This window comes from Epinephelus moara, chromosome 1 (assembly GCF_006386435.1).
Source record: "Epinephelus moara isolate mb chromosome 1, YSFRI_EMoa_1.0, whole genome shotgun sequence".
NCBI lineage: Eukaryota > Metazoa > Chordata > Actinopteri > Perciformes > Serranidae > Epinephelus > Epinephelus moara.
In genome coordinates, this window is record NC_065506.1 from 45,541,514 (window position 1) to 45,555,947 (window position 14,434).

Consider the following 14,434-nt stretch of genomic DNA (forward strand, 5'->3'; position numbering starts at 1 on the left):
TCGACTAACCTTTGGTCGACTATTAGGGGGCAGCCCTATGCAGAATTGATTTAAATGTGACATGTTAATGTGAATGCAACAAGATGGTGGTGCTGCTTCTTACATATTTTCATTGCGGGAGTTGTAACGTGGTGAAGGGTCATGGTCTCTCCCATTGACATCATAACTTGCTAGGTGGTCCTGCAGAAATGATTAAGAGCAACAGAGGAAATGGCAACATAAAGGTGATGCTGAGAAAGAGAAAACAGCTCAGTTACTGAAGCCTCTATCACAGTTTTGGTTGTGTGGTACTGGATGAGTTAGGGCAAAACGTGGGTTCCAAACTTGAGGATGTATTTTGATTTTGAGCTGCACTATATTTGGAGATGGATGTATGGATAGCACGTACATAGTTCTCAGCCAGATCTGGATGGTTCCTCTCGATGCCGTCATCCAATATGGTGACCACCACGTTCTTGCCGGTGTAGCCCCTCTGCCAGGCTGCTAGGATGTTCATCTCTGAGCGACAACGGCTGCTCTTATCGTTGCAGTGCTGAAAATAAACAACATGTACCAAAGACCTTTTTTGTCTTGTCAAAACAAAAATGGCAGAATGAATAATTCAAAGTTCTGTACTCACAATGTACCACATGCTGGACCATTTAGGGTCATTGAAATGAATGAAGCTTGGGTCATTTTGGATATGCCTCTTTACTCGTGGTTTAACCACCTGCTGCTGAGCCCAGTCCACCTATGGATGGAAATAGCAAGAACAGTATAACTTAGTTTTAAGGGTAAAGAGAGGAACACCGTTTTTTTTTATAGAAGCCCAACCCTATAAGGAGAAAACAAGTCAATAACTTTTTAAATTTTTATTTTTCAATGGATAAATTAGAGGCAAATATTGAAGATTCCTAAACCGGTGTAGAATCCTTACTCTGACTTTTGCAAGGTAAGGGCAAAAACTCCACGATAAATGCAGTGTTATGACATATACAGTAATTTATCACTGAAGATCCTGTGCACCTAATGACCTTTTTTATTATGCCATTTAACTTCCAGTTGCTATTACTGTGCATAGTAAACACAAGTCAAAGTGTCAGACCCGAGCAGTTCACACAGCCTGCTAAACATTTCTATTCACATACATTCTCATTCTTGAGGAGGTCAAATGATCTGACATCCCTAAATCCACCACAAAAAGAATTTAAATTGCATGCCTAACCTGCTCCAAACTCTGGAGCAAGTTATATTCAGAGTTTTGGATTCAAATCGGCTTTAAAAAGTGTCCTTCATTAATCAACTCCTTTGGAAAAGGGAGTCGCCGTTCTTCCAAAATGCTGTGGACTAAGGTGCCAGAACTTTCCAGAGTTCTCTTTAGGGGGAGACAGTGTTTACAGACTGAATTAGAGATGCACGATATTGGATTTTTTTGCCAATATGCCAATATGTAACAACGTATTTGAACGATAACCAATATCAACATATCCACTTTTTTCCCCACCTAATTTTAGTGATCATCAAGTCTCTTCTGTGGTTGAATTAACATCATATCATGCATGCATACTCTTATCGTGACGGCCCACCAGAAAATGGAGACATGAAATACAATGCCTCTAAATGTATGCAATATTCGTTCATTGTGCAAAATAAGAAAAAGCGTGCTGGCTTATTCTGATAGTTCATTTTAAAGCCAATATTGGCAGATACCAATGACATGCCAATATTATCGTGCATCCTTAGGGTGAATAGATAATCTGCTTTACCTGACATTTCCTGACAAAACTAAAGGGATTTCCATACATCTTTCATTATGGAACAGGGTCAGACCTAAATGCACTTCTTGAGAGTAGCTTTTAAATCTTCTGCATCATGTTGAAAGTTAAACAGCTGTAAAATGTGCAGCTGTGCAGCTGAGCAGTCAGAAATAAAACATAGGCACTGTCAGCTCCACTAAATTTGTGCTAGACTTAGGCTTTGATGTTTATTTTGCAAGTGTTGATGGTGCTTTTTGTGGTTGGCTTTGGACGGTGGTGCCGTATGGCTGCGATTCACTCACTGGGATGAGGAAATAAACTCATATCTTTTTCGTAATGTTTGTTTTGGGCATCTCCTTATGTTCTCTGGATGTTAATATCAATTTAAAACATTTTTTGGTTGCTATTAATTGACATTTAATTTTAAAAAATGATTTCATCATTCATTTTTGCTTTATTCTATTTATTCACTTGATTTTGCTTTACTTATTTATTTATATATTTCATTAAGATATTTTCTCCTTGTTTTCCTCATGGATCCTCTCATAGTTTTACAGGAGCGATTATTTTCCTTCTGATAGCTGAGCGGGTGCGTGTCCTCAGAGAGCTCACTGTTGTCCGTCATGCTCTAATGAAGGCTTCAGTTGTAAATAAAATTTAGCAACACACACCATGGGCGTGAAAATTAGCACTGGAGTGGAGTGAAATCTGTCCAGGGGAACAACCACACTGCACTTTTTCCTCTTCCACCTGAAACAAGTAAACCTGTTTCTTCTTTTGAACTCATTTTTTAGTTAGAAAATATTAAAGGATCATTCCTATCATTAAAGAGGAAAAGAGGAAACTGGTCAATCTTTTTAAATCCCAAAAGATGTACAACATTTTCACCCCACTGTATAAACCAATGAGATGGAAAAAAATACAGAAATATGTGAGTTGTTGCCAGCGTGATATTCTAAACTATGTCCTGGGTTGGCAGGTCTGCTTGGAAGGTTTTAGACAAGAACAAAAAATGTGTTCATGTGACCTTATCTCCTCTGTTGTACATTTTGATTCCACTTGAAAGGAAGTGATCTGGGTCTCACCTCAGGATCCATATGGATGAAGCTGTGGGGGCCCTTCAAAGAGAACGCAGCTCTGCGAACCACTCTGCTGTGGTGGAAATGGTAATGGTCCTCCAGGCTTCCTATCTGACCGAGAAACATCCAAAAGCAACATCACGAAAACAACAACAACAACTGCACTGCAACTTAAAAACAGATGGCTGAATGCGAAATATTCCATCTGAGCTGCTGTTATCTAAAAGGCTTTTACACTGATGCAGTGTGACTTTTTAAAATGGAAAACTCAACATAAACCTGATTGTACAAAGCCCTCTACATTCAAAACACATTGGGGCCATCTGTTTATAGTCCATGATGTCACTTTATAAATATGCATGTTCTCTCTTGACTTTGCACCAAAAATGTGAGCAGGATTCTCAGCACATGTGCACAGCTGGCACACTGCAGTCATATTCTGTCTACTCTGTCTTCTAAGCCATTTCTCTTACTACATCTGTCTTCATCCTCTCCTCCTCCTCCTCCTCCTCCTCCTCCTCCTCCCACAGAACATCTTGTGGTAGTCCTTTTAACAGACTGTGAGCCTTACAGTACCACTTTCTGATAGACTACCTTTACAATCCTTATATAAAGGGTTAAGAATAGTTTTAGCTTATATTTTATGAATGCTGATGAATCATTTACTGAAGGTTTAAAGATCACTTGTTAGTAAAGACAGTGATAGTGCTCAAAAGAGAAGGAGACACTCCTAAAGTCTAATGATGCAATGTTTCCATTTAGAGAATGTCTGTATTAGATAAACATCTGTGAACAAAAAATGGCAGCTCCACCTACATTTAAAGGTCCAGTGTAGGATTTAGGAGGATATATTGGCAGAAACTGAATACAATATAAAAAGAATGTTTTCTTTAGTGTACGAATACCTGAAAATAAGAACCATTGTGTTTTCATTAACATAGAATGAGACGTATTTCTATATAGGGAGCAGGTCCTCGTCTATGGAGATCGCCACGTCGCACCACCATGTTTCTACAGTAGCCCCGAATGTACAAACCGAAAAATGGCTTGAGATACGGCCATTCTTGTTTTCGCGTTTTCACATCAGGCACTGTAGTTAGAAGCCCTTTCGTAACAAGGGGGGTCAGGAAAACACTATTTTTTTTAAATGTGAAACTGCTTTATTCAGTGGTCTTACCAGTTCTAAACACCTGGTCTGTTTTACTTATTTATATTTTGGAGAAGAAAAGACTTCTGCGGATAATTCAGCTCGCCGTGAAAACCTCCTGCCCATCTGGACATGAAGTTACCAGAGAAAAAGGTGAGCACACATTAGCAGGTGCGGGGCTAACAGCCCAGCTCCAACATGCCAAACAGCATTTGATAAACACTAACTTGCAGGGATGCACAATACTGGATTTTTTTTTTTACAGATATCCAATATATAACAACTCATTTGACCGATATCAATATTCTCCCTAATTTTAGTGATCTCCTCTGTTGTGGAATTAACATGTTATACATGTATACTCTTATCGTGACGGCCCACCAGCAGATGGAGACATGAAATACAATACTTTTCAGTGTATGTAATATTCATTCATTGTGCAAAATAAGAAAAAGCATGTTGGCTGATTCTGATAGTTCATTTTAAAGCCGATATTGGCTGATACAGATGATGTACTGATATCACTGTGCATCCCTACTAATTTGTAACTTGAAACTGCTTTATTCTGTCTTTACTTGTTTAAATCCCCAGGTCTGTTTGTTTTGGAGAGGAAGACACCTCTACTCACTGTAAAACACCCCTGATTATCTGGATCAGAAATGATGTGAGCACACATTAGCAGGCACTGGGCAAACAGCCCATCGACGTGCCAAACAACATAGAAGAAATACTGATTTGTAACATGTGTTTATCACCGTGTGCATTTGTTTTGGAGAGGAAGAGACCTCTGAGAATAATTCAGCTCCTGGTAAAAACCTCCTGAACAATAAACACTGAGGGAAAATATTTGGGAGAAGTTTCAGCTCATTGAAAACGGCAATCCTCACTGCCAGACACCACTGAATCCCCCTAAATTTTACACACTGCTCCCAAATTGTTACACATTATACACATAAAAAAACCCTAAAAAAATTCACAGGATATGCGTAATTCATATTTTTGCACTTTTATTCAGTGGTGGAATCTAACTAAGAACATTTACTCAAGAACTGTACTTTAGTACAATTTTGATGTACTTGTACTTTACTTTTTCCATTTCATGCTACTTTGTACTTCACTTAATTTTTGGAAGTCCAGCAGCATAGCAACATTAGGGATTTTTGTACATGAATGCATCACTAATTATTATCCAGTAATATAGTATAAATTATACATAATAAGTACTTTTGGTACTTTATTGTAAATATATTTCGATGCCAGTACTTTTGTACTTTTATTTGAGTAGCATTTTGACAGCAGGACATTTACTTGTGACAGAGTATTTTTACACTGTTGTATTGCTGCTATTAATATCTGAGGATTTCTTCCACACCACTGCTTTTATTAGACTGATTTTGGTTGAATTTAAACCCATTTTGTATCATGTGATATCCTAGTTGTAGGTTGAGCTATAGTGTAATTTCTTACTCACATTAATTTTTTAAAAAGTTATTAAAGATTTATAAAGGCTCAACATGTCACAAAGAGGTATCAATTTTGACCTACTTAGTGTTTTCTATGTTTCATTATCACATTATAGGGCTAAGTCAGTCAGATCATCTGTGAAAGTTACAGGGAATCCAATCCATGATAACACTTATGTAGGTTAGTTTAGATAAATCTATTTGTTTTAGCCTAATTCTTAATTTGGAGTTTGTGGCTTTTACCTTCACAGCTGTTTCATACAGTTCTGAGACCAAGTGATCACAAACAGTGACTATTACTTCATGCTGCTACGTTACAAAGTAAACAAAGACAATCAGAGCAGTGTTAACACACCAGCAGAAACAAACGGTGTCATCATTACCTGTCCAAAGTTTATATATCCATATTTAGCTGCGATTCTATCAGCTTGTTCCTGACCACCTGTGATCCGCACTGCCCAGTGGTTTGTGTAAACGCTGCCCTGTCCCGACACCACTGACCGACTCCTTTCAACAGTTAATAAAATGAAAAGCAAAAATAAAGTCATCCTGAATTCAAGAGTCAAAGTCAGTTTAGGAGAGAAGAAGCCTGTCGGATCTGTGGCAGCGCAGCTTTGGGTGAGGTCTGTCATAAATCCATCATGTTGTGTTCATGTCCCGGCGAAAATTTACTGTCCGGTTGAAAACTAGTCCCCGTGCCGCGGAGGAGGAGCTGCGATAAGAACTGAGAGCAGCGGCCAACAGAGAGGCTACAGTCCGCACATCAACATCATCATCATCATCAGAGAGAGAGAGAGACAGAGGATCAGATCTGAGAGCTCACTGGATGCTGCTGCTCTCACCTGCACTGATACCTGCAGGACGCATGTTTCAAACATAGGCTATATATATGTATAAATATCTGTGTAGCCAAAAGTTTCTTATCATTTATTTTGAACAGACAGTAGTGCAACAATCCTCCTGCTGGAGACTGAGGGAACATTTTTTCCCACTAGCAATTTTAGTAAACTATTCTCATTATAAAAATAAATAACATTTTAATCACTTGTGTTATTACACTATATTAACACTTTCCTAAAAGAGGTCACAGTAGGCTATAAAACTGAAAAGTATCTCTTGTGAAATGAAACTGAAAATACAAAATAACTTATTGGGAGAGCAAAGCTAATACACCAGCTACGATGGCCGCCATTTTGTTTTCACTGTGCATATGATAATAAACTGCTTCAATCTTGAATCTTGTGCACTTGGAATGTTACAATTAATTCTACCTTGCTATATGCCGATATAAAAGCCATCTGCTTTAGTATTTATTTTAAATACCGTTCTTCTAGGGCAGTTTTAAAGCAGCAGAGATTTGTTTTTTCCTCAGGTGTTATGAGGCAGACTGTTTCCCGGTCAATATGTGTTTCCCCCTGCCTAAACTTGACCCAAGCCATACTGTATATACATATTTATATATTCTTAAATATACTTTATGTAAATATTTATTTACAGTCTGACCCAAACCCTTAGTTAGCCCAAACCTTGACCACCAAGGGAAACACTATTTGGAGGGCGGGGCGCATTTCCTTATTACACCAGCACATTTATGTGACGCAGTGAAATGTATGTTAGCATGTTAGCGGTGTTTTCATTCACATACCCTAACCTTACACCGCTGAAGAAACACCGACACATCGTCCTCCTCCTCTCCCTTAGCCGTTGTAGCTGACCGGGACCCCGCAGGCGAGTCTTCCAGCTCCAACGTTTCATTTCTGCTTGGCGTAGTGTGACGGACTCGACCACGAATTAGCTTGACGTGCTAATGTTGCCAGCGGCGGCAGCTAAACCTTTCCGGGCGGAACTCGCGCTCTTGACCTTGGTTCCGCAAAATACCACATTCATTGTAGCAAGTGGAGACATAGTAAGCCCTCATTGAACTGATTTAATTACTTTAAGTTGTTTTTTATGTCACTGAAAAAAGAGCTATGGCAGGACTACAAGAAAGGATAATTGTCGACTTTTCTTAATTCTTGTTGTTTTGAATTATGATACTTGTTTTGGATCTTGATGTTTTTGCTCCATTTTGTTTAATTTTGTACATATGGTGCCTTAATTTATTTACTCAGCCTACCTTTTACAATTCTTATTTGATTGTATATAAATCTCCCCTCTACTCTGTTTTATTTTGGGGGGGTTTCTTTCTTCACCTATATCAGTGTGGACTATTATTTTTGTGCTGTATTTTTTACAGAAGGAACAAGATGTTGTATGTTCTACAAATGTTGGATAATAAAAAAAAAAAAGAAGGGGGGAGAGACGGGGGAAAAAGAACGTGGTTCCACTCTACGTCATCGAGCTTCATACCATGCTGCTGTGCGCATATACAGTGACAAACATTGAAACATCAAGTTAATGATCATTCGCGCAAAGTATCATCTTCATAAATCCAAATTTAGCCATCACAAACCTTTATTTTTAGTATTTGAAAATGAAACCAAACAGTAACAGTGTTACTAAGTATGACTCATTCTTTCAACAGATGTGATTGGTTGTCGCAGACAGGCCCTATTGTGAGCCTGCAAGGTGTGGACACCCAGTGGAAATGAAATGAACTCCATCACAATACAAGACTGTGAGAGTGCTGTCTTTACAAGTGTGATCACTGCTGATGAAAGGTTGAGACTGACCCAAGTCATCACTGCTTCTCTGCTGCATTTTCCCCAAATATGTTAGTGTTTGATCATTTAATATTTGGCATTATGTTGTTACTGCATTTTATGGGAAAAATATGCGTATCCCTAATGAGATAGACCACAAACATTACCCCTGCGCCATCTAATCTATGGCTATTCATTTACTCACTGTCATTCATTGTCTGGAGAATATTTCTCCTACCTCTGTGTTTCCACAATTTTTCCTCTGCTTAGAAAACTCTTTAAGAGTCCTCCCCACTACTCCTTACAGTTTTTCACCACAGGAGCTCTCATACTGTAAGGGTTAAGATGCTTTGTGAATAACTTTTATCTTTACCAGGACTTAGTTTTAACTTTAAGGGAAAATTCAAAGAAAACATCATATTTCTAAGAATTTTCTTAGAATTTCGTCATTAGTTTCGTCTTTGTACTGGCAAGCTTTGTGAATATGGTCCCCGGCCTCCAAATACCTCTAATGCCCAATCTGATTGAGCATTCGTGGGACATGCACGTACCCCTAAAGGTAACTCTGACCTGGCATGAACAGAGGCCTTCTGGGGGGTGTCCTGTGGTGTCTGGCATCAGGGTTTTGGCAGTAGATCCTTTTAGTCTAGTGGGTTGTGAGGTGAGGTACCAGCACATCCAATGGATGCTTGATCAGATTGGAATCTGGGGAATTTGGAGGCCAGGTTGATGCCTTGAGCTCCTTGTTGTATTCTTCTGGTCATTCCTGCATTATCCTGTCATTGTGGAGTGCCATTGACATGGAGGGGGGTTACTTGGCCTACAATGGTGTTTGGGTGGATGGAGCGTGTCAGGAGGCATCCACATGAATGCCAGGACCCAAGGATTCCCCGCAGAACATTGCATTGTAACAAAATGATCAATGTTATTCAATTTATCCATGAGTGCTTTTAATGTTTTGGTTGATTCGTGTATGTGCCACCTGCCAAAGTGACCCGTAAGAGTGACTGTGTTATGCCACTGCTGAATTCTAGCTGCATTTGGCAGGCTGGGGCGTGCTAAAATCAAACCCTGGTTGCTTCTCAGCTGCCTCCCCATATGGAACCATAGGCAGCTGGGCAGCTGTTTCATTTTTTTTTTATCACACTTACATGTGTCTGTGTGAGTGGGAGATTTTAGATCTCTGAAGTTAGTGCAAACACATGATCTGGCAGGTCTTTGCCCTGCAGACGCCCCGCTGTGCTGGCAGACTGGCAGGGTTGTGTTTGAAGTTCTCAGGTTGGGTATGTGTCACTGACCAATGAATCACCTACGTCTACAAACACACTGAGGTTTTTAAGGCCTGTTAGACCAGCGTGAACAAATACTGTGCATGGATTCAGTTTCTTCATTGTCCTTTGTAGAGTTTTACAAGATGTCTCACATTCTGTCCACTGGTCACAGGATGAGTGGAAGATACGGCCATATTTCACGACCCTGGTGTTGTCTTGACACTGCTGCCATCTAGTGAAGAAAACACACAGAGACAGAGTTGAGAGTTAGCCCAACAGTAGCAGGTTATTTATGAGCCCAGTTTGGCTTTAGAGAGGCTTCACCTCTCACAGGAAGCAGAGATGGTTCCTTTAAAAATTGCACTAACAATGTTGGACAAATTGCCAGCCTCGTTAATATTCCAACTCCAGTTGCATCATATACATATAGGAGATAAATCTGATACAGGTGGAGGTCTTGAATAATAGTGTAGTTGTACTGGATATACAATATTATCATAAAGGCCTTTTAATCATCAGTGACAATACGGTTGAGTCAACACCTCCCAGTGTTTCCAGTGTATTAGTAGAATGCACGATATTGGAATTTTTGCCAATATCCAATATGCCAATATATAACAACTCATTTGACTGATAACCAATATCGATATCAATATATCCATATATTTTTCCCAACCTTATTTTAGTGATCATCAAGTCTAGTCAAGTTTAGTGGAGTTAACAACATATTATTCATGCCTGTTCTTATCATGAAGGCCCACCAAATGGAGACATGAAATACAAGATCTTCAATGGATGTAATAAATGTTCATTATGCAAAATAGGAAAAAGCATGTTGGCTGAGTCTGATAGTTCATTTTAATGCCAATATGGGCCAATGCCAATGACATTCCAATCGTATCGTGCATCTCTAGTTTTTAGCTTAATAACAAGCCTGTTCTTTTCGTTTTTAATGAATACATACTTGCCCTTTTTATAGTAGAATCTATAGGCTATGGATTCATGATAAATATTCTAGTTTCAAAGGGGAGTTGTGTTGAGAATAACTGTCCACCATTGTGACCTCTTCACAGAAATTCCTTACCAGCCTGCACAGACAATAAAAGTGTTGATATCATTGTGTTTAATATCAGGGTTATTACTGTGGACATACTGTTAATATGTCAGAAGCCAGCTGTGGTGGGAACATGTAATCAACACATTACATTTTTAATTTCACCCAAATCCAGCTCCCTGTGAAGCAGCTGTGTTCAGAAATATTTTCCAAATTGCTGACCAAGCACAGTAGGGGGTGCTGTTTTCTGACTTATCAGTGACTCTGCCTCTGTGACTGCCAAGTGGCTTGTGTGTCATGAATAGAGCTGATCAAGACAATAGCTAAACACACATACACACACTTAAGGGGATCCAAACACCCTGCAGCAAGCATGACTATAACCCAACAACCAAGTTAACTTAAAAAAGCTGAAAGCAGCATTTACTGATTTTTTTTCAGCCACCACATATGATTTTTTACATTAAAAAAGGGTGTTATTTTGCATGTGTTAGTCTACTGACAGATGCAGGAGACACAAAGCAACATAGCCTTCATTTGGAGTTGTCTTTCTGTCCACATGATTAAGACAAGTCTAATATTCATTCTGCTTTTGGTGTTCACAAAAATCCCACAAAAACATATCTGGTTATTCAGCTGCTAAATGCTTCACTATGTTCACCAGCTAGTCAGTGTCTGTCTGAAAACAGCTGCCTGCTGAAAGAAGTTGTTGATGAGAGCAGAGACGCAGTGAAGTAGTGAGCTATAAAACCAAAATAATGAGCTGAGAGACACGACGAGGCTTCATAAAGCCGAGGGGAACTGCAGAGTTGGTGATAATTCACTGTGGGTTCATTACTATGAAGGATGCATCTCACATGATATGAAATAATTTCATCCATCATGCGTATAAAGGCATTGATCAGTGCATCTCTAAGCTTATTATAAAAGATAAAGCTGTACAACCGGATAATGAATCAAACAAGAATGAGAAATGCCCAAAATATGGACTATTAGGTGGTAAAAACATCTTGCTTTATTATAATTAACCTCTATTCAAATAATCAGTGTATTTCTAAATGTCGTTGCATCACTTTACAAACAGTCAAAACAAGTAGTTTTACCACCTGGTGCACCATGAACACAGGATTGCTACAAGGCCATGACATTACCCAACCTGTGACCAACCACCAAGGCAGAACTGATGTGAATGCCAGTCTTTGCAGCACTAAAACTGACAATACTGTTTGGCACTGAGTGTGGTATACTACCTACCTAACTACAGCTGCTCCACATGACAGTTATGAACATGCACACCACACATAGATGATCTGCACACACAGCACAGCAACTTCAAGAGATGATTTCAGTGAGTCCACCTCATAATTCAATAAGCTGTTCCCACAAACAAGCTGAGCTCCAGTCATCCGAGGCCTGGATGATGCCATTTCCTGAGACAGAGAGCTGCACATATATCCATATGTAAGATTTTATATTAAAGCAGAGCAAGTAAACACACCAACATTTACAAACATTTGGCTGGCACCACTGTGGAAATTTAAGAAACAGTCTCATGCCATCATTATAGGCCACATTAAGTCTTTGCATGTTGCAAAGCATAGTTCTACCTCCACGAGGAAATCACCTTCTGGATCTGAATAACAACTCTGCTGACGTCTTTTGACCTCTTGTAATTACCAAGTTACTCTTGTAATTACCAAGTTACTCATAATTGCTAGATGCCAAGTTACATTAAAAATATACTGATGTCACGACTATGATTTAACACCCACAGTTTCTTTTTAATTTGTCATGTGTGTAAAGTGTTTGTTTGCACCAGACCTCAAGCTGCATCAGTTCCTTCCTGCATGACCACAGATTTCTTCTTTTCAGTGAGACCAAATAATTTACCCGAAAGTGGCCCAAATACCTGACTGCAGAAACAGTCAAGAATCTTCCACTGCAGCAAAGTGTCCTCTAGAACAAGAGAGTATTCACTAATACACAATACGGTTTTAAGACGGTTAATTTGTTTGAATGCACAGATTACTCTGTTAGATTCCTCGTTATTTGCAGTACTAATAATCACAGCATCATTTTACAGTTGTAAATATACCTAATGTGACTACACCTGTAGTCTTTTTACTCACTTCAGTGAAACTTACCACTGGCAAGAAGCAAATTAATGAAATAAGGGGCGTTTCTGTCTTTTTCTGGAGCAAAGTTCAAGTCTGGCTTCATTTCCTTTGAAGGCCAGATTGTATAAAGAGGAACCTTCGTGCTGCAGTAAAGTCAACCACAAAGTTTTGAAAGTGATGCTTTTCGCAGTCATAGATAACGCCATCTTGGTTTCCTTCTCGTTTATCGGAAGTCTTAGTGGTTTAAAATAAGTGACCGGCTTTCTCCTCAGTCTGCAGTTTCCTATACACACTTTATGTTCATGCTTTGAACTGCTGGTGGTAAGGAAGTATTCGGATACTTTTACTGAATAAAAGTAATGCTGTGATACAAGGAAAAGGCCTGCATTCAAAACATAAATCAGACAAATATATTTTCAGTATCAAAAGTAAAAGTACTCATTATGAAAAATGCCCACTTTCATGGTGTTACAGTAAAGTTATACATATTATAGCATTGGATCATTATTATTATTGATGCATTAACGATAGCAGCATTTAAATACTGGAGTTGGTCACGGTGCACAATTTTGTATTTGCAATCATCCTCTGTAACTAGCAAGAATATCTTAAAATAATTGTAATGAATAATGTAAAAGGTGCAATATTTAAAATACAGTGAAGTAGCATAACATAAAAAACTCAAATAAAGTGCAAGTACCATTAAATTGTTTCTTAACTAAAGTACTCCACCACTGCTACAGTGATTATGACTTATTTATAATGGGTCTGCACTTGTATAGCACCTTTCTAGTCATCTGAACACTACATGTCACATTCACCCATTCACACACCCATTCATACACACATTCATCCACCGGTGGCTGAGGCTATCATACAAGGTGCCACCTGCTACTCAGTTTTTAACACACTCACACACCAATGGAACAGCCATGGGGAGCAATTTGGGGTTCAGCCACAAGGATCGGGTGGCCCTATCAGGCGGCTGTGGCTCAGATGGTAGGATGAATTTATATGCATGAAATATTTTCTTTCATTAGACCAAATAGATGACCATATATACAAATTTGTTTTCCTCAACCTGCCCATTATTCAGGCATGGTAAGAACCAGTAGTGCCCCCAGAATTTCTTCATAGGGTGGTCAGATGGGGCGATTAACAAATCTTTTTTAAATGTGTCATATATCTATACATGTGTCAGGTGATTCCTTGTTGCTTTATTAGTCTGGTTGTCTTTTTCCTAAAAGACAAATGCATAGCTTTAATTTGAAGGAGTACAGTGATTGTAAGGAACATATTATTTACTCGTGTGTACCCAAAGAACCCCCACTCTGGGGCATCACTGAGTAAGAACTACATGAGAAAAGTGCTGGAAACATTTGTGAATAAGGAATAAAATGGTTGTTATATATTCCCCCCAAATTTTAAACTCTTGGTGGCTCATCTGTTATAACTTAGTTCCTCCCGTTCCTATTGGAACATTTAGCGACGAGTCCCTTCCACTTGCTCCGGTCCCTGGCAGCCCTTCTTGCACCATGCCAGCTGACACCCATCTCGCTTAGGTCTTCCTTAAACGTCTGTCTCCACGTCTTCTTTGGACTCCCTCTCTTCCTCTTGCCACCCTCGGGCACCCAGTCCATTGCCACACTCGCTGGTCACTCTCTTGGCAGTCGGAATACATGTCCAGTCATTCTTCTTCTCCTGTCAGAGACCATGTCAGACAGTAGCGCCACCCCTGCCCTCTCATCACCTCATTGTTGGTGGTGTGGTCTCGCCATGAGATCCTCAAGATAGTTCTGAGGCATCGTTGGTGGAAGACATCCAACATGTTGTTAATGCTGGCAGTCCTCATCCACGTTTCGCAGGCATAGGTCGCTGTTGGAATGACCACTGACATATACAGGCGTAGCTTTATAAACTCATGC

General features: G+C 39.4%; 2 protein-coding genes across 3 annotated transcripts in view; one reads left to right on the forward strand and one right to left on the reverse strand.

Moving 5' to 3' along the window:
• pcsk6 (proprotein convertase subtilisin/kexin type 6) overlaps positions 1-6,187 on the reverse strand; it is a 29,230-nt gene extending 23,043 nt beyond the window's left edge. The window contains exons 1-5 of one of the 2 annotated variants that reach the window (XM_050052520.1): positions 5,809-6,187; positions 2,822-2,926; positions 620-730; positions 389-532; positions 104-180 (exon numbers count right to left, since the gene is read on the reverse strand). In XM_050052520.1, the coding sequence (XP_049908477.1) occupies positions 104-180; positions 389-532; positions 620-730; positions 2,822-2,926; positions 5,809-6,057 (686 nt within the window). In that variant the 5' untranslated portion in view covers positions 6,058-6,187. The remainder of the gene's footprint in view (positions 1-103; positions 181-388; positions 533-619; positions 731-2,821; positions 2,927-5,808) is intronic. The other variant, XM_050052512.1, reaches the window with a different exon arrangement.
• Positions 1-14,434, forward strand: part of txlng (taxilin gamma) — a 765,700-nt gene that overhangs the window by 389,718 nt on the left and 361,548 nt on the right. The gene's annotated exons all lie outside the window — the stretch shown is intronic.